Source organism: Fistularia commersonii, chromosome 14 (genome assembly GCF_037954325.1).
Source record: "Fistularia commersonii isolate RoL2024-O1a breed Wild chromosome 14, RoL_Fcom_v1.0, whole genome shotgun sequence".
Classification (NCBI taxonomy): Eukaryota; Metazoa; Chordata; class Actinopteri; order Syngnathiformes; family Fistulariidae; genus Fistularia; species Fistularia commersonii.
Window position 1 is genome coordinate 5764467 of NC_141297.1, and position 19054 is coordinate 5783520.

General features: G+C 43.3%; 2 protein-coding genes across 3 annotated transcripts; one reads left to right on the top strand and one right to left on the bottom strand.

Annotated features, from left to right (window-relative positions):
* Window positions 1-936: 936 nt before the first annotated feature.
* pan2 (poly(A) specific ribonuclease subunit PAN2) lies at window positions 937-12135 on the bottom strand. 2 transcript variants are annotated; one of them, XM_086159730.1, is made up of 27 exons: window positions 12067-12105; window positions 11556-11607; window positions 11302-11468; window positions 11038-11207; window positions 10832-10952; window positions 10446-10523; window positions 10098-10368; window positions 9636-9981; window positions 7584-7680; window positions 7375-7494; window positions 7065-7184; window positions 6852-6980; window positions 6554-6753; window positions 5757-5905; window positions 5048-5154; window positions 4750-4848; window positions 4566-4654; window positions 4307-4451; window positions 4080-4217; window positions 3867-3926; window positions 3698-3788; window positions 3453-3610; window positions 2816-2959; window positions 2502-2681; window positions 2111-2204; window positions 1667-1870; window positions 938-1566 (listed from the first exon to the last, which is right to left on the bottom strand). In XM_086159730.1, the coding sequence occupies exons 2-27, from the start codon at window positions 11587-11589 to the stop codon at window positions 1532-1534; spliced, it is 3546 nt and encodes a 1181-aa protein (XP_086015856.1). In that variant the 5' UTR covers window positions 11590-11607; window positions 12067-12105; the 3' UTR covers window positions 938-1531. The 2 variants fall into 2 exon arrangements, with proteins under 2 accessions (XP_086015855.1, XP_086015856.1); XM_086159729.1 differs by having other exon boundaries at window positions 937-1566; window positions 11302-11607; window positions 12067-12135.
* Window positions 12136-14463: 2328 nt separating this feature from the next.
* On the top strand, window positions 14464-16613 carry LOC147227067 (uncharacterized). Its single transcript, XM_086159794.1, has 4 exons — window positions 14464-14632; window positions 15384-15485; window positions 15607-15786; window positions 15889-16613. Exons 1-4 carry the CDS (start codon window positions 14507-14509, stop codon window positions 16048-16050), a joined length of 570 nt encoding a protein of 189 aa, XP_086015920.1. The 5' UTR covers window positions 14464-14506; the 3' UTR covers window positions 16051-16613.
* The last annotated feature ends 2441 nt before the right edge of the window (window positions 16614-19054 follow it).

A 19054-nucleotide genomic window follows, 5' to 3' on the forward strand; every position in this document is an offset into this window, starting at 1 on the left:
AGTCCTCTTTGTAGCTCCAGCCTCAAACCGCACCGGCTTGGGGCTCGGAATATTTTTGAAGCAAGTGACCTCACAAAATACCTCGGTCATGACTTGATTTTGAATAGTTCAACCATGTTTTTTTACATTTTTGGTCACATTTGTGTCACCTTGAGGATCATTTGTCACCAACAGGGGAAACGATTCAATGTTGGTATAAGGTAAATTATCAGATTTCTTCTTTAACTTTCTGGGTGGTTTTTTTCCTTTTTTTTTATGGGATTTGGAGGATCAGCAGTAATATTATTGCACAGCTGGCCAGAATTAACTTAAGTCTGCAGGCCAGCGGTCTTTTCACATCAGGAGAAGAATTCCAACTGGGGCAGACAGCCTTCCCCCTGCAGGAACTGGTCGATCCAGGGCTGCGTGGATGAGCGGCAGAGACCGGAAGAAGAACCTCAAGTATCCGGTTAGACCAAGAGTCATACTCTGTTAAAAGCTCGGGTTCTGCGAAAATTTATACAGTGGCGAAAACGGCGTCAACGAGTGGCCAAGTAGCTTAAAGTTTACTACGGCGTTCACATCGCAAGCACGTTCATTGCTTGACTCAACAGCGCCACCTCGTGGTCATTTTTTGCGCCGCACAATTGGGAACACTATAATTGTTCCTTTGATTGCCTGCTAAAGAATATTAAGATCTACGTTTTTCAATCGCTCTAAAATTACTTCATCTTGTGTTTTTTTTATTGTATTATCAGGGGTTAGTAATCAATAGGTTTTCGTGTTTTGAGTACATGCTCGACTCACAGTCGAAGGAAGAATTAGAAAAAGTTGCCTTCCAATAGCCGATGACTTTTCGTTTTAAACAAGCAAAAAAAGTTCCGGATGTAATGAAGGGAGAATAATAAATAGAGGAATAGTCAAAAACTAGACAAGATCAGCGACAAGACATATAAGTTAAATATAAATTGGAAACTACTTAGTGTCGTTTTGGGGCGTAACGATTCAAAAGCAATTAGTGTGACTAAGTTTTACTTCCGCCTCGACCCGCGTTCACATAACAAGCTAAAACTAATGAACACGTACTACATCCGGCATTGCATCCGGAAACGTTCCGAGTTGCTTTTCAAAATAAAAGGTGTTGAACTATAATAACAGATTACGCTACAATCACATTGTTGGAAAACACTGAGATCAGTCTCTTATGTAAAATTTTTCAAGTTGTTCTCAAAATAATATTTGAAACATTCAACGTTTCAATTAATTTTTGGCTGCTGTCAGATCTGACATGAATATTTATGACCTGCTCTGTCGCGTCCATTTAATATAGTTCTCCTGAGGTGCTCTTTGATCATTTATTTCTTTATTTACATTCACAAAAAAAACAATTATTTTGTTTATAAAAAAAGACTTATAAAATACAAAAACATCTTTTTAGAATCCTTTCCTAAATGAAAGAATAATTTAAAACATTTACAGCCTGAAACACAAATTTGCACGAGAAAACCCAAAGTGCAAAATGTGATTTCAGAAGAAAGGGGTCCGTTTCGGCTCAGAGCCCCATCACAGAGGGAAACACGGCAGCACCTATAAGAGGAAGCACATTGTTAAAGTGACTTGTTGATTCTGATTTGATGGCAATCAAAACAGCCAGTGCCTGCAACCTTGGTCCGTGTGATTCTCTTACTTTTTGGGCTACCTTGACCATCTCCAGCGTCTGAATCCGGAACTTTCCAGTCCAGCTGGCGGCCTTTTTCGTAGAGCCCCTTCAGGACCTTGCGGACCTCGTCGGCCCCACCTCCGCGGCCCAGCTCGATGTACTTCCTGTAGAGCTGCAGGGCAGTGCGAGCGTCCTCGATGCTGTCGTGCGTTTCCCCCTGGATGTTGAGGTCTGAAACAAACGAAGCCGCGTGAATCATCAGGAATTCTGACGTTTCGGTGTCAACACTTGTGTTGTAAATTCACTGTATTTTCTTAACTGCAAATCCAGCTCTGAATTCTTCATTCATTGTTTTGTTTATTTTCTTTAAGGCAGCTTTAAATCTATATTTACCAAATGGCATGCAATTCTTACTGCAACAAAGTGATTTGGAAACAAAAGTAGAGCAAAACAAAAACTTGTTTTACTTACCAAGAAAGTACCAGGCCAGAAATCTCAGAGAAATCATCCTCTTACGGGGCAAATGAAAAAGATAGACCGTGTCGACCACTTGGTCTTTAAGCACCTTAAAAAAAGGAAAAAATATAATCTACAGCAGCATTTTGCAAGGTGTCTGCCATTGCCACTTCTTTTATTAATATTACAGCTATTATTGTATCATTTCAGCTATGTAACCATCAGCGGTACTGTTATTAGTAAGAGATTGTTTTCCTGTCCCTCCCAACCCTCATACCCAGGGTCAAAGCAGAAGGTCTCCCATATTGGCGCTACACATAAATAAGTTTTCACTCTACTTTTTCTCTCTATCAGGCTACCAAAGAAAAAAAATCTTGACTACAAAAATTGCAGCAGAAAAGCATACCAATAAATTTATGACCCGGAAGTCCTTCTGCAAGCCGTGACCCACGAAGCGTACTCCAGTATCGATGAGGAAACGCAGCTTCAGGTAGGTGGACTTGAGAGTGGTCAGATGCTTGGAGGAAATCTTGGCATCCAGGTCACCCGGCTTGATGCCCGAGTACTGAGTCAGGTAGTCGACAACCTACGTGGACGAGCGTCAACAGCGGATTAAGAAGTTTAAGAAGCACAAGGTATGTTTTTTCAAAATTGTTATTCAAATCCGTTTCTATTCTTTGAAGATAACCCTCTTTGTTTTTCATCCCCACCAACACGGACCTGCTCCTGGGTGGAGATGTAGTCATCGATGAAGGGGAAGCCCTCGTTGGGCCCCTGGCCCCTCACGCAGGTGATCCTGGCGACAGACATCTGGCTGGGCTTGATGGTGGACTTGGTGCCGTCGCTTCGCAGCTCGGCCTCTTCCTGCATGCACACGTGAGTTATGAATTCATTTGTTGCCTTGTACAAAATTGTTTGCATAACTTCGTGTTTTTTTCAAAGGGAAACGCAAAAGTCAAAAGAGAAAAACACTGAAAATTATACAATTAAGTCTTAGGACTTTTTTTTTAACTAGTGAGGAGGACATGGGAAAAAAAAAATCCCATAGATTACAATTCAAATGTTGAAAAATACTGTAATGATACAGATAGAACTGAAATTAAAAACCCATCATTACACTTTGTCTAATTTGGATTTTTTTTAATGTGACGCTTTTGTAGCTTTTAATCTCCATACCTTTCATTGCTTGGGAAAATAATCCAATATAATAATCCAGTATAATTATTTGAAAAGTTATTTATTCATACTACAGTATGTAAATGTCAGACCCCCTGAGAAGGAACACTGTGCATGACTCTGTGTGTGTGTGTGTGTGTGTGTGTGTGTGTGTGTGTGTGTGTGAGACACAGCAACTCGCCTGGTTCAGAGTGACGAACTCGGCGTCTAGCCCCACCAGATCGCCGGCTTGCGGCATCTCACTGACCATCAGGGGGATGAAGGTGGCATGACTCTTCCTCTGCTTACGCGCCAGCGAGGCCTCGGTCAGCAGCACACTGGCGTCGATGGGGTTTTTGACTGTGACGGACGGAGGAGGGCGTGAGCGGACGAACGGCGGGTGAAAGGAAACGGATGACCCCCCCTCACAATCCCCCAGGGACTCACTTCGCAGGTCGTATTTGCCATGGTAGTCCCTCTTGGCGTAATACAAGATGGCTGGGACCTTCCAGCTTACGTCAAACTGCGCCGCTTCCGTCTTCGACAGAACAAAACAAACAGCCTCTTCAAACGGCGGCGGGCATTAATAGACTCCTTTGAGCCATCAAATATTTACCTTGTCGATCGGCTCAATTAGGAAATCATTGAACAGATACCACTGCTGGTGTGTGACTCCCTGAAACAAACACACACGCAGGACTTGATCAGGATCCTCGTCAGATGAAGCCGCACCAAACTCCGGATTCGGTGACGCGGTTTCTTTGCACGCGGACCTTCAATGCATTTTTTCATAATACAAAGCTGGTTTTCAAATGCCGACCTCACCCACCTCCTTCCTCTGGTGGTACGTCTCGCCCACCTTTATGTGGGCCACCAGGTTCCCCCCGGCGCGCGTGTCCAGGATGTGCGGCACCGTCACCACCAGGTTGTAGAGGCAGGCGCCGTCCGCCTCCTCTGCCGCTGTCAGCTGTGCCGGAGGGGCCGAGTTAAGTCGGTTAAAAAGAGCGTTCTCTGCAAAAAAAAAAAAAAAAAAAACGAAAAAAAAACCTTGCTCACCTCCTCTCCCTCAGGCCAGCTGCTGATCTCCAGCCCCTGGTTCTTGCTGATAGACATCTTCAGGGTCAGCGGGATCCAGATGTGCCTCAGGTCCTCCGTCCGGGTGTCGAAGACGAAGCCATCCATGTTACAGATGTCCTCCCCGCTGCTCCGAAGCGAACAAGATGCAGTTTATAAAAAAAAAAAAAAAAAAAAAAAAAAGAAAAAAATCGTACTGCGGATTAAGTCAATAGGTCACTAGCTCTGAGGGGGTTCTTACTCCAGGCACCACTCGGTGGGCATCGGCGGGGGCTCTTTGGGTTTTACAGGCTGCGTTGCCTCCTTCTGCATGGCTTTACTGAAGGCATACTGTGAGAGGAAACACAAATAACTGTGAGTGCAGCCGGCGTGCAAAGAATGACAGAATTAAAAAAGTGGAAAAATTGAAGAACATGCCCACCGACCTCGGCCTGCACCTTCCAGAATTCAGCTTCTTTAGCCGAGTTCACCTCACAGTTTATGACCAGGACGTCCGGCAGACATCGAATGTTCCGGGTTTGGACCTGCGGCCGCACACAAACACGCTCAGTTCATCATCCCGGTTCACGGTCCCTCCTTCAGCTTTTAGACATCAGCGTATAACCCGAATCACTCGATAGTTCTATTTTTTTTTTTGACCGAAATAGAAATGGATAAGGTGTTTGTTCTTCTTGGACACAGCCTGGTGCCACGCTCGCGGCTCGTCGCAGCCGTCACGCTCACCGTGGGCTGATACTTCTCGCAGTTCTCGCACCAGGCCTGCGTGCTCTGCTCCAGACAGATGCTCCTCTTTAGGATCTCGGCAAAGTCATACTCCTTCATCGTCTTCTCTGCCAAATTAGAATGGACAGCGGGGACGATAAGCCATGTATCCAAAAACATACCAAAGTAATGGCGGTATCACTATTTGTCATCACCGTATCACAGTTACACCCCACTGTACTATGTGCACTTTTAGGCAACGTCATTTTATGTATCATGTACAACATTACTTTTTCATTTTTAGTCCATGTGCAATATTACTTTCAACATCATGGGAAAATTATTTTCTAACATCAATTTCAGTACCATGAGAATATGCGAAGTTCATATAATGTGTTTTTATACAATGTGCAATGCTACTCTTAGCTTTTCAATTTTGGAATCAAAAATTTCCTTCGTGATTAATAGTTTTATCTCACCTTATCTATATACTCCATATATATATATATATATATACACACACACTGTATATTCCATATATACTCCACTTCCGTGCACAGGTTGTCATCTTAAATAATCACTGGGTCTCAGTTAACTTTCCTGGTTATTATTATTAGACTGCGTAGCAATATACTGTCAGTAAATATTGCACAGAATTATTTCTCTGTGGGGACCAGACTGCAAACCGTTGGCGTGTCCCAGCAGCGGGGAGGTGGTGGGCCACACTTACCATGGGAGCTCTGTTCGGGGTAGTGCATGGTGAAGAGCAGGGTGAGGGAGGAGCGCACCGTCTCTTTGCCACAGCGGCACAAGCTGCTATTTTCCACTTCGCATCCGAACAGCTTGCCGATGACCGACTCGCCGGAGGAGCCCAGGGAGCTGTGGTACAGACACGCATACACTTGGTTGATAAGAGAAGAACCTTCACCAGCTTTACATATAGGAGTGCGCAAGCTGCCTCTAGGGGGCGCACAAAACCAAAATATGTGGCAGCTGAAATTGAATCCAACTCTGAAACTGACAGCGCCTGATTTTACACTGGCTTGTCCACAGGTGCCAGCGACAGGTTGATAGGCTAAAACGACGAAGACGCTCACTGAAGACTTGTTATTAACAAAAAGGTACCAGGAGATGGAGAAAGATCCGGAGGAACAAGGGTCTCTGCAACAGTGCAGCCATTCATGCCTCTTTTACTTCAATCTAATGACATTTTCAATGTGGCAAAATACGGGGGCCCTGAAGGTCATTGGCTTCAGGAGCAACTTTAGCACTTTGGATTCAATTTGGCTTTTCCACTTCAAAAAAAAAAAAAAAAAAGGAAAAACTTCTCATTCTGAGTTTAATTTTTCTTGGGTGTATCACCCCTTTGTGTGTTGAGGGGAGTTTGGTGAAAAATAATCTAAATTCAGTTTTACATTTGTGACACTCCGCCGTGACACCTCCGATTCATGTACTGGGTTTTTTGGTTGTTCAAACTGTCAACTGAAGGCGGGTGATTTACTGAGCGCGGAAGACGAGCTGACTGACCTGCTGCTGGCTCCCCGGTAGGCCTGCGGGCCCTCCTGCTCCTGCGTCTCCTGATGAAGCTGCGTGAGGATGAAGCGGTTCCAGCTTTGGATCAAGCGACCGAGGCGGGCCTTCCCCGTCTGCTCGTCAGAGTCAGCGAGGATCAGGCCGAGCGCCGAGGCCTCGGGGATGGTGCGGAAGGCCCGGAGGAAATTGCTGGCCTTCAGGGAGGGGAGGCCAGAGAGAGACGCAGATTTGAGAACTCCTATTTGTCGTAAAATATGGGTCAAATTTGTACCCGAGGGGAGTTGCGGCAGACCTGGCACGGATCTCCTCGGGACAAATCCAGCATGTGGAACAGGAAGCCCAACTCACAGGCTAGACAGAATTCCTTCTGACACAAGTGGTTCTGCACCAGACACCGGATCGGCTCCAGGAAGTACAACACCTGAGCACCAATGGCACAGCAGAGTAAGAAAAATATCCAGTAAAAGAATTACAAAGCCTGTGGGATGAGTTCTACATCACCAACCTGGATCATGCAGTTGCAGTAGGCGTTGGGGATGTGAGGTTCCAGGCCAGCAAACAGGGTCCGGTTGTAATGCTTGAAGTCAAAGTCTTCCAGGCCCAGTTTGGAGTATTTAATAGTGACCTGTTCCAATGCAGAGAGGAAACATGGCTCTTTCAATAAAATGAAAATATCATCCAATAATGTAGCAGTGTCAAATTTTGTTCACGGGGTTCAGTGCCAACTTTGACAAATTTTTGATCGCGAGACATCCTTGCCGGACATTTTCAAATCTAGTCGAGTCGAGGTTGCGTCAAAACACTCCCTGACTCACCTTCCTGTACTTCTTAGGCACCATATACAAGTGCGGCTCTTCGTCTCGTCCAATTGGCGATTCGGGAACCTGGTTGTAATTGTCATAATCCAGCTCCACGTCTTTGAGTTTGTAAGGAACCTGAGAACACAAAAATGCATCGGTCAGCTGACGTCTCATCGTGTGAGCCGAGCAGATGCTGGTGCGTATTCCTTCTGTTTCTGACGTGCCTGGTTTCGGGGGCGAGTGCGAGGATTCGCCGCGTAACCGATGAATCCGACAGTCTTCATCGTGCGCAGGAACTCCGGGTCGACGGGAGGAGCTCGTCTGTAAAACACGTCATTCCATTTTACAGACTTTCACTGACCATCCAAGTGTTTTGAGGAGTTAGCCCACCCTCATCACCCCCCCCCACCCCACCCCACCCCGCCCCGGCATGGCAGCTCTTATGGTTTATGGAAGAACCAAGAGTTGACAAAAACGGTCAGTGTTTACATCGTCTATCTTTTAAACTGATGTCCAAATTATGGGACAATGCCAAATCTAAGATTACATTTAGTTCAGCTTCCTTTCTTCTGACACCAGGCATGAAAATAAATCCAAAAAGAAGAAGAAAAAAATCAGAATTAGGAACGAAATATTAATGAAAAGAAAATTTATATATGAATGAAAATATATATATTTGGAAGGTCAGACAATATCAAAAACCTAATTCAAACCTTGCTTTCAATGATTTAGAATGGCTTCTTCATTTGCTCATCTGCAGCATTTACAAGCCTTCAGCAAAGTCTTTGTGTTTCTGATTTGTGACCTTAGACAGCGTAAGTTATATGTTCCCTTGAGAGCACAAATACACTGAAAACACCGGAGGTTAATTTTTGCGGACAGTGTCCAGCTCCCTGCAGGTGTAGACAGCCCCACTGTGAGCCCTGTATTCTGTGCTCAGGGGAAAAGCCGTAGAAACTTTCAAAATTATTATCTTCACTTCAGTTACTCTGACGAGGAAGCATTCAGAGTAGTTATGGATACGGTGCAAATGACTAGTGACCTGTCTGAATGGCGTCACACTTTAGGTGTCAAATTGCTGTGTGAGTCACCCTTGTGACTAATCAATAAAACCAGGAAATCCCTCCTGGAAGTCAGTAGCACCAACTAACCATAGATAAAAAAAAAATTAGGTTTCTCAGCAGGACCGGAGCGCCTCTCCGGACAGAGAAGTGAGGTCATCTGTTTTCACACTCAATATAGCGTTTTGTTATTGTCAGCAGTTCTCAGGAAAAGCAGAACTTGGCGGCAGTCCGGCTCTGACTTCCCCGGCCAGTTTGTGGCCTATACGACGCTGGTCGAGGACTGCGTTTTAAACAACAGCCCATTCTTTTCGTCGCTCAGACAGAAGTCAATAAAGCTCCTGTTGTGGGATGTTTTGTAAATCAGATAAGGTGCAAGGGTACACATATAGGAGAGCTGGGACTTTTTTTTTTCTTTCTACTTCTTTAACTGAGATTCCAAAGTGTAGCTGGAGCAACGATCACATGCCAGCCCGATGTGGTTTTTGTGTGTGTTCACACAGAACTGGTGGTGTGACACCGCCACAGGCATGTAAATTACTATGCCCTGTACCAGGAACAGTGTGAAATTACGCAGGACGTGGAAGAGATGTGGCTTTGGGAATTATCACACCGTCACACAAGAAACAAAGCCATTCATGATATTGAAACGGTGGTTAGACGGAAATGTGCATTTAAAAAAAAAATAAACCAAAAGGTAAAAAGAACAATTCCATTTCTTCTCGAAAGTAAATTCCAATTGGTCCAATTTCACATTCAGGTTATTTTCTCCCTCTTTTCAAATATAGCCTGGCTGATTAATGCTTAGTTACACACACACACATATATATATATATATATATATATATATATATATAAATGTATTTATGTTTATATAAATTTTAAAATGAACCATGGTTAATTTCCTGTTAATTATACTTACTTTCAAAATGAGTTATCATTAAAAAAAATAGAGGTTTCTTTTTCTACCGTTTAGCAAATATAGCAAAACTAGGCCATTTTATTGACTATCATTTTTAAATTTTATCATATCATTGAAAATTATGTCATGACTCCCCAGTCTTGTTGTAAAGATGCTTGGCATTGGTTGTGTGTTTTTTTTATGGGATTCAGGGACCTAAGTTTAAACACACAACGATAAAGTTTCTGTTTCTCTCATACGGCATCCACAGGCTCATTTCATAAAAGGCTCACAGCTGGTTGGCTCCATGTTACCTGGGGCTCGGCGTTGCCAGTACGGCGGGCCAGTCCGACAGCAACGGCTCTGTGCTTGTCAGTGGCATGGGGATGAGGGAGAGCGGCAGCAGGTCGTGGTTCCAGTCGAGCTGAGGCAGCGTGTCCACGAGGCAAGTAAGTGCAAAGTCCGTCTCACGAGAATAGTCGTTGAATGAAACCTCCGGCGCATCGGACCAGAGGTGCACGCATCCACCGGAGTCCCCGAAGGCGAGAGCTTGTTTGCTGGATGACACGTCGAAACTCATGAGCAACTGGCCCACGGTGTTGACGTGAAAAATGTCTGCCACGTTGGCAAGTCCAGTAGGCTCGCAAAACTGGCACTGACCTGGAGAAAAAAATTAAAAAGCATGAATTTGTATAAAAAGGTACTTCTTATTGATCACTTTAACACAAGTTGGAAGAATATGCGAGAGAAACATAGCTGCACATAACAGCTGATACCTGTCTGCGAGATGATAGCCAGGCGTGACGTGTAGGTGGGAATGAAGCGCAGGAAGAGGGGGTCCACGTGCACCTGAAGTGGCGTGACGGCCCGCATCATTCGGAGGTCGTACACCATGAGGAACCGGTCGCACGCCAACCCATTCAGTCCCCGACTTGAAAACCCGCATGCGGCCAGAAGGTTTCCGTGGACATCGAAATCGGAAAGGCTGCCGGAGAAGGCGTCAAACTCGTGCTCCATCTTGAAGGTTCGCAGGTCGCGGAGGGTTACCTGGGTTCAACAGGAGAAGGGGGTGAGTGTTGAAGACTGGAACCCAGAGCATTGACCACAAGCGGGAGAGCCCTTACCTTGCCAGAGGTGTGACCACAGAAGAAGAAACGACTTGTTTGTCGCATTATTGCCACTCCAGGTACCTCAACAGTGAACTGGAATTACATTAAGACAGCAAATAATATTTTAGATATGAATAATCCAATCAGTCTCACATCATTTGAAATTGTTTAATTCCCCTCTGTACATTTTCAGAATTCCACTGTCACTCAGCGATGCCAAGGAAAAAAAGTGTACACAACTTGTCTAACCAGTTGTGTAAATTCCACTCTCCAGCTTTGACATCAGCACGAGATCAAGTTAGGTTTGCTTTTGTCAACATTAAGTTTCAATAAGGGTTTCATTATTACAAGTGATAAAGCATCTTGTGCTGGTAAAAGGAAAAAAGGTCCCAGTCACCCACCTTCTGAGTTTCCTGTACTGAATTTAAATCAACTTCAACAACATAGTTCTGTAGTCCTCCCAAAAGGAGGGTGTTGTTGTCGGTCATGAGAAGACTGTGCATGTCAGCTCCTTCCTCCATCCTATAATAAGAAAACATTTGATTATATGATCACAAACACTGACAGATGGAGTGGATACCATAAAAACAGCAACACGTGGTCTTACGGATAGTCGAACATGACTAAACCTCCGCGAGTGAAGCACTTGAGGTTGGCCTTAGACAGGAACAGCACTCCTGTTTCCAGACTTTGAATGTGCCGTATGTCATCGGTTGAATGCACTTGGAATGATGAGTAGCGACCCATTGTAGGACCAAAGAATGAGGTTGCATGACCCTAAAAGGTGATATGCACAGGCATTAAGGACCACTGATACTTTAAATACCAGAATCAAACTAGCCTCGATGAAATAAACACAGAAATCCCTCACTCTGTGGTTTCCCATCCATAGGATTTCTTCCTGGAGATCAAAATGTGTTGCAGTGACCGGTATTCCAACTTCTGACACAACACTGTGTAGCTCAGAGAACAGGCCCTCCATGAGGTGCACAGGCTCAGGGACAGTCACAGCCAGGGCCTCCGGGTCCAGCTCAACGCCTTGCAAGAGGCTGGGGTTAATGTGAGGGTCCATGGAGGGCTCCATCCCTGCATCCAGAGTGCCGTGGAGGCTGGAGGAGTACTCACCCATCCCAGCGTCGAGGCCGTCAAAGTTCATCATAGGTGCAGCTAAATCAACCTACGGGTGGATGACAAAGTCAGAAAAGCACCAAAATGCACCCGGAGTTTCCCTATAGATAATATTAATGTCTGTATGTTTAAAACGAGGCTAGTCTCAAAAATAAATATCACATTTAAGTTGAAATGCTAGCTAGCTAGCTAACTTTCGGAACTAACCTTAAAGCCAAAACGAGTCAAAGACAGTAACGAAAATGTATATGTTGTTGAAAACGTCCGAAGTAAGAAAGAGATGTTGATATTTATTCATGAATAATAGGAGCGCTGTTGCTATTAGGCCAGCCATATTAGCTAGCACAATTAGCTTGATTCGCCATCTCGCTAACCAGACAGGCACTGTTATGGCTAAACCGAGCAACATATAAAGACAGGTCCTCCGCCAAAAGGGCTAACAAATGTGTGTTATTAAGTTAAAAAGTGACTCAGATTGTTGGCATATTATTAGAACTTTTAAACTGACCTATTCTTGCGGTAAGATATACCATCCATGCTCGCCGCAGTCACAACAATAACACACGAACAGTTCCGGAGCAAACGGAAGGTGCGTTCAAGGGCAGATCGACGGCCCCGGTAATCTGAGCACCCAATTATACCGCGGAGTGGGCCGAGGAGTCAGTGTAGAAAATACGCTATTTTTTAATTCTAAAATAAAAAACAAAACATGGAATCAACCATTAAACACTACAGATCAAATATTTCCAATTATCTATTTACATTATCATTCAAGTTGAAGTTAAATTCATCGGGACACCAACTGATCTAAAGGTATTATTTACATTTAGCTTTAGCAAATTAATTGGGAAACTTGAAAAACTGTCTTTATCTTTTTGATTATTAGCTTGTTGCATCCACTCGTAACCATTTCCTCACCGTTTTACAAAGTGAAACATATTCAATTTTAGTGGCTAAAGTATCGGAATCATAAATAGTTGTGAAGCAACCAATTATGTCGTGCAGTTGTCAGCATTGTGGAGAATTCTCAACTCAAACTAATTATTATACCCTGATTTACATCTCTGCTGTTGACACCAGAATAAATAACCTTTGCTTTATTTAGACACCTGACTCTTTTCCCCTGCAAACAATGAAATTATTGTCCGTTTTTGTGGCTCCTGCCATGGAACCGGACTTTGTTGTCCCGGTGTGTTCAGATTATCATTCAGGGCAAAACGTCCCAACAGCCAGGAACAAATCAAGCAAGAATGGTTTATTCAAAGTCAGGAAAATTCACTTATGAGATATCCCGGGCCAGAATGAATGTCACCCCGCGAGGATCGTTCGGCTCCTCTAGACACCCGCTGAGACGCGTCCAGTCGAATGTGTAGATGAAGAAGTTCTGGCCCCGATCCAAAAGATCAGGCTTATTCGATACCTCTTGGCCAAAGGGTCGGAGGAAGTCATGATAATGACTTCCCCGACCCCCTCGGTGTTACGCTCTCTAGGAGTGCGGGCATCTGGGGTGCGGGGCCTCGTAAAACTGCGCTTCGATCAAAGCCGCTGGTCGGACGAAATCCTGATGAACTTCCCCTGACCCCCTGGTTTTACGCCCTCTTGGAATGTGAGCACCTGGGCTGTGCAAAACCGTGCTTTGATTGAAGTCGCGGTTCGGAAGAAGTTCTGATAAACTTCCTCTGACCCCCTGGCTCTGGTCGATTATCCACGGGGGGTGTCATTCGAAAAGCACGGGGTAGTGCATTGCTTGACATCACGTGATGGGGTCTCGCAGTTGCATTTTAGCGGTCTTTGCAATTGATGGTGAAATAATGGTGTAAGGTTGGAGATTCTATAATTTGACATAGGGGATTTTGCAACTCCCTCTCTTGACCTGAGCATCCCCACGTCACACAAGGACTACAATCAAAATAAACTGTAAATACAATGAATGTATGTAAACACAATGCATAATAATCATGACGGAATATTCTAACATTATATTCAATCACACAAGTCTTTCAAATGATTGTGATGGCATTCTGTGTAATTTTTTACCAGCACATCCCCACAGAAGTAAGCGACTCATGCCATTGTCATAGGTTTGGTATCACTGTGAAATAGTATCACTGTGAAATACAAGAATAAATATGAAAAGAAAACACAAGTGAGGGTAATAATAACGTAAAACAACAACAACAACAACAACAAAAATAATAATAATTAATAGAATTGTTGGAAAAGCTGAAGGAAGCTTGGACATAAATTGTATTTCCTTTCTCAAGATCTCAAAACTGAAAAACAGAAATTAATTCAGTGGTAACGTATGGTTTATTTTCCCTTTGGTAGCTAAGGACCAATTGTGGCACACATGGAAAGTTTGTCCATCTTCATGAATGGCCAATGATCTCACAGAAAGTCAACTGATGATATCACTTCCCCCACACATCCGAATGAGGGACCCGATCAGAATCCTTTGTGGTTAGCCATTTTTCGCATCATTGTCTACAACTGATTAATAATGAGGAAATTAGATATAGATACAGTCTTATCATCTGCTGCACAAGAAAAATCCCACGGCATAAAACAGGGCATATTCAGGCACCACCAATCTTTGACATTATTAGATGATAAAAAAAAACCTTCCCCATCACACACATATGCATGAAAATATGTATAATCCATTTTTATTTTTCATCTTATTTATTTATTTATTTATTTATTTATTTGTGGATAACGAATGTGAAATTGAGCAGAGGGATTTATAGCGCGCGGGTGTGTGTGTGTGTGTGTGTTAGTCCCAAGTGTTTGTTGAAAGACGGTTAGGAAAATCCGGTAGCGGTGACTCACACACCGTGGGTCGAAATAAAAGCCCGGTCTTCATCATGAACCCGACACAAGCAGGTTCAGCTCAGTAGGACGTCTTTCATCCATCCCCCGAGCCACTCCCAAAAGCTGAGCCCGCCACGATGCTCCTCCTGGCCGCCGTTTTCTTGCTCTTTTCCGCCGCATCCTGCGACCTGAACGACGCATGCGCAAACTTGCGGGACAGCTCCCGAGAGCTGAACCGCATCGCCAGGACGGCGTCCCGCCAGGTGAGTGATTTTTTCATGCACTGATTCATTTTTTGGATAAAGTACAAACAGAAAAACTTGTAATTTTCCAGGAATTGTCAGTGAAATTAGCATCTGTACAACTGTCTCCCAAATGTTCAACAAACATAAATACATATAAAAAAATCACACATGATGATTGTCATGGTTATTATTGCTATGTTTATTGTGATTATTATGATTATGAGTAATATTATGATGGTTATTGTGCTTATTGGGCTTATTATGATTATCATTATTATCATTATCATGATTTTTGGTAGCGTTAACAGAAATTATTATTATTGTTATTATTATTATTATTATTATTATTATTATTATTATTATTATTATTATTATTATTATTATAAAACGGATACTTAGTCTGGTTAAAAGTGCCATCCTTGGCAAAAAACATGCCAAGATCCAGTTGTAAAAGCTAAACACGTGAATTAGTTCTGCACATAAACATTTCTAATGTTTGAAACTCGAATGAGCCAACAGAGAGCTGAATACTTCTGTAAAATTTCTCGGATACTTTTGAGCTCGGAAAACTTTTCCACTGGTTGACCTAAGTGGGGAGTCAGTCTCTCATCTGTTTTGTCATAAAGAAAAAAGGCTTAAGTCACTGAAGTACACTTCATTTGAAACAATAAACATGAGCGCATTGGTAGCAGTGTCTTCACATTGACTGGGTGGGGTGACGTAAACTATGAGGTAAAAGGAAAGAAATGTGTAAAATTTTGCAATATAGACACGAAACGGCACCAAAGACGTGTCCAAAATCCTCAACGCCCCGCCTTGGGTGGAGACCAAAGACATGTGTGATCCTGGGAACTTAAGGGAGACACCTGAGGTGAGTCATTGTCAAAGTAACTCAAACATGCCCTGTATATGCATCATAACCTCTAACCAAGGAAGCTACAATGGATTTGAAAGCGAGATAATGGTTTTGTCTTTTTTTTTTCTCCCCATAGACATGTATGGATAAACTCTTTCATACCATAAGAAACTACACATCTGTCTTGAATATGTTGGATGGCGATGAAAGATGCTTAGATTTTCGAATGAAGGCTATGGATGTGCTCCAAAGCCTGAACGGAAACATGACAAATTGTGTGAAATCTGTAGGGGCTGACAGCCCTCCCTTGTCTCTGGTGAGTGTTTGTGTATTGCGACAAGTTCTGATCTAAAGTTTAATAGAATTTCCAAGTGCTGGTGTGAGGCTTAGATTTGAAATGGGTGCTGTGATTCTCCAGGAGAAGCGGGAAGAGAGGAGAAACCCCACACTGAGCCAGGAAAATGATACACTGTGCAAGTACACCATGGACAGGCTCTTCTCTTTCTCCGTCCTGGCCGCCAGGGTCTTCGCTCTGGGAAACCCTAAAGGCCACGCCGCTGGCTCAGCTCAGGGGTGTTGAAATGTTCGCTGTGGCAAAGTTTTAAAAAAACATTGTTTTGTAAGATCACATTGATCAATGCCTCTGGAACAGCTCAGATTGGTTAGTGGTGTCAGTGCAGCTGAGTTGCCACTCTTCCTTTCTTTTTACTGTGCATGCAGTGTAATTCCAATGAAACCAAAAGTCTGTTTTATCAACATTTGAATCATTGTTTAGTGGAGTTGATAATCACATGTGTTCCTCAGCAATCTCCCTTCATTACTTTCAAAATCACGACAATATGCCGTATTGACATTTCCGAGATATTACCTAAAAATCAGCAAAAAATTGTAGCTGAAATTTGTCGTCAAACTACCAAAAATAATACAGCTATTTACTTAAATTATTAAAACAGCTTACCTTTTCTACTGCTTCTATGGAAGTAAAATTACAAGTTGTAAAATTCGAATGCAATCGTTACATAATTGAGGGACTCAGAGTAGACATGAGACTGAGAAATTTGTTTAAGGTCTCGTGTCCTTAAATAGACTTTATCTCCGGATTTGACTTATTCCAAGATATTTCTGTACAATATTTATTGTATTTATTCACTGATATTTATTGAGATCACTGTTGTTATTCTATGCAAGTGATTAATCAATAATTGAAATAAAAATGAAACAAAAACAACCAATGACGAATGTTGTGGTATGTAAATTTGTGCCTCTGTGTTCTTTATGAAAAGCTCCTTTCACAGGAAGGCTTTCAAGGCTGTCAGTTTTGTTTTGTTTTTTTTTGAATGAATTTCCAAATCAGCAAATATGCTGACATGATGAGGAAGTTGTGCTTTCCTAAAAGTTCCACAGCTTCCTGCACACTTCCTTCATGTCAGCGTATTTATTGTAGCAAAAGTGGTCAGTCCAGCTGATGGTAACAATGATGTAATATTCACCTGGTAGTAATTCAAACCCAACAACATGGAACCACTACGGTTTTTTCCTTTTGTTTTTTCAAAATAGAAAACTTCACAGAGGAAGTATTTAGCAGGGGTGGAGGATAATGGCTCAATAAAACACATTGTGTTTTTTTTTCTCAGTGAATAAGAATAAGAGTAAAAAAAAAAAAGAAAAAATTTAAATAAGTAAAAAATAAGAGTAAAATGACTGGTTCAATTTACAGTGGGGGGACCAAGCATTTGATACACTGCTGATTTTTCAGCTTTTGTCACTTGAAATTTTATCATAGGTACTCTTCAACTGCGAGTGATGGAATCTAAAACAAAAATAGAGAGAATCACATTGTATAATTTTTACGTAATTCATTTGCTTTTTATTGCATGACATAAGTATTTGATCACCTACAATCCAGTAAGAATTGCGGCTCTCAAAAACCTATTAGTTCTTGTTTAGAGGACTCCTGTTCTCTACTCCTGTTCTCCACTCATTGCCTGGATTAACTGCAGCAATCAAACCGAACATTCCTGGTTCGATTCCCTGCTCTTCCCAGTGTGTCGAAGTCCCCTGGTGCTGGTGCACAATGGACAAAGACCCCAAACATACAGCCAGGGCAACTAAAGAGTGGCTCCATAAGAAGCATCTCAACGTCCAGGAGTGACCTAGCCAGTCTCCAGACCTGAACCCAACACCCAATTCTTTGGAGGGAGCTGAAAGTCCATATTGCCCAGTGACTGCGCCGAAACTTGAAGGATCTGGACAAGATTTGTATGGAGGAATGGGCCAAAATCTTGGTGTGCAAACCTGGTCAAGACCTACAGGAAACATCTGACTGCCAACAAAGGTTTCTGTACCAAATATTAAGTTCTGTTTCCTGACCAAATATTAAGTTCTGTTTTCTGATGTATCAAATACTTATCTCATGCAATAAAATGCAAATGCATTACGTAAAATCATACGATGTGAGCATCCTGATGTAGACATCAGGATGCTCTTTGTGGACTGCAGCTCCGCCTTCAACGCTCTCATCCAGCCTTGGCCTGCGCCCCACCCTCTGTGACTGATTCCTGGTCTTCCTGACAAGACTTCGGCCAGCATAATCACAAACATGGGCCCTCTTCAGGGATGTGTCCTCAGCACCCTGTTCACCCACAACTGTGTCGCCTCCCATGAGGACATCATCATCCCGAAGTTCACGGATGACGCCACAGTGATAAGACGGCGAGGACAAAACAGCCTACAGGATGGAGGCGGCAAGTCTGGACAACCTCACCCTCAATAAGGACAAGACAAAGGAGATGATAGCAGACGTGAAGAGGAGACGTGAAGAAGAGGAGACCTGATCGGCCAATGTTCATCCAAGGTCTTGAGGTTGAGCAGTTTTAATGTGGGTGTCCACATTGGTGAGGACCTCACCTGGTTCCTCAACACCTTAAGATGGTTCAGAGGGCTCAACAGCAGCTGCACTTGCTGAGAAAGCTGAGGAGGCTTGGTATGTCGCCTTAGATCCTCAGCAACTGTTGCAGGTGCATTGTTGGGAGCATCTTAACCAGCTGCATCACTGTGTGGTACTGCAGCACCACAGCTCTTGACCGCAAACGCATGCAGCGAATGGTGAGGACTGCAGAGAAGATCACCGGGACCTCATTGCTTTCTCTCCAGAGCATCTACCACCGCAGTGTCCACAGGAGAGCTGCCTCCATCGCCAAAGACCAACACAGACTGTTCACACTCCTACCCACCAGCCTGAGGTGCAGGAGCGTGAAATGTAGAACGACACGACTTAAGAACTTGTTTTTGCCACTTGTCATTAGACTCCTGAACAAGGAACCGGGATCAATAACCATGCTCTACCTCAGACCTTTCTGCACTTTACATCAAACACAGCCAATGCTGCACTCAACTGTTCATGTAACTTCACCATCCATTTAAACTGTCTGCAACCAGCCTTTGCACTTTGTGTGCGCACTCAAAGACACACTCAGCGTTAACTTGCAAATCTTGCTAATACTGCTTACATTTCTAATACTGTTTCTATTTTTGTGTATTGTTTACTTTTCCCCGTACTGTTTGCATCTTCTGTACATCTGGTA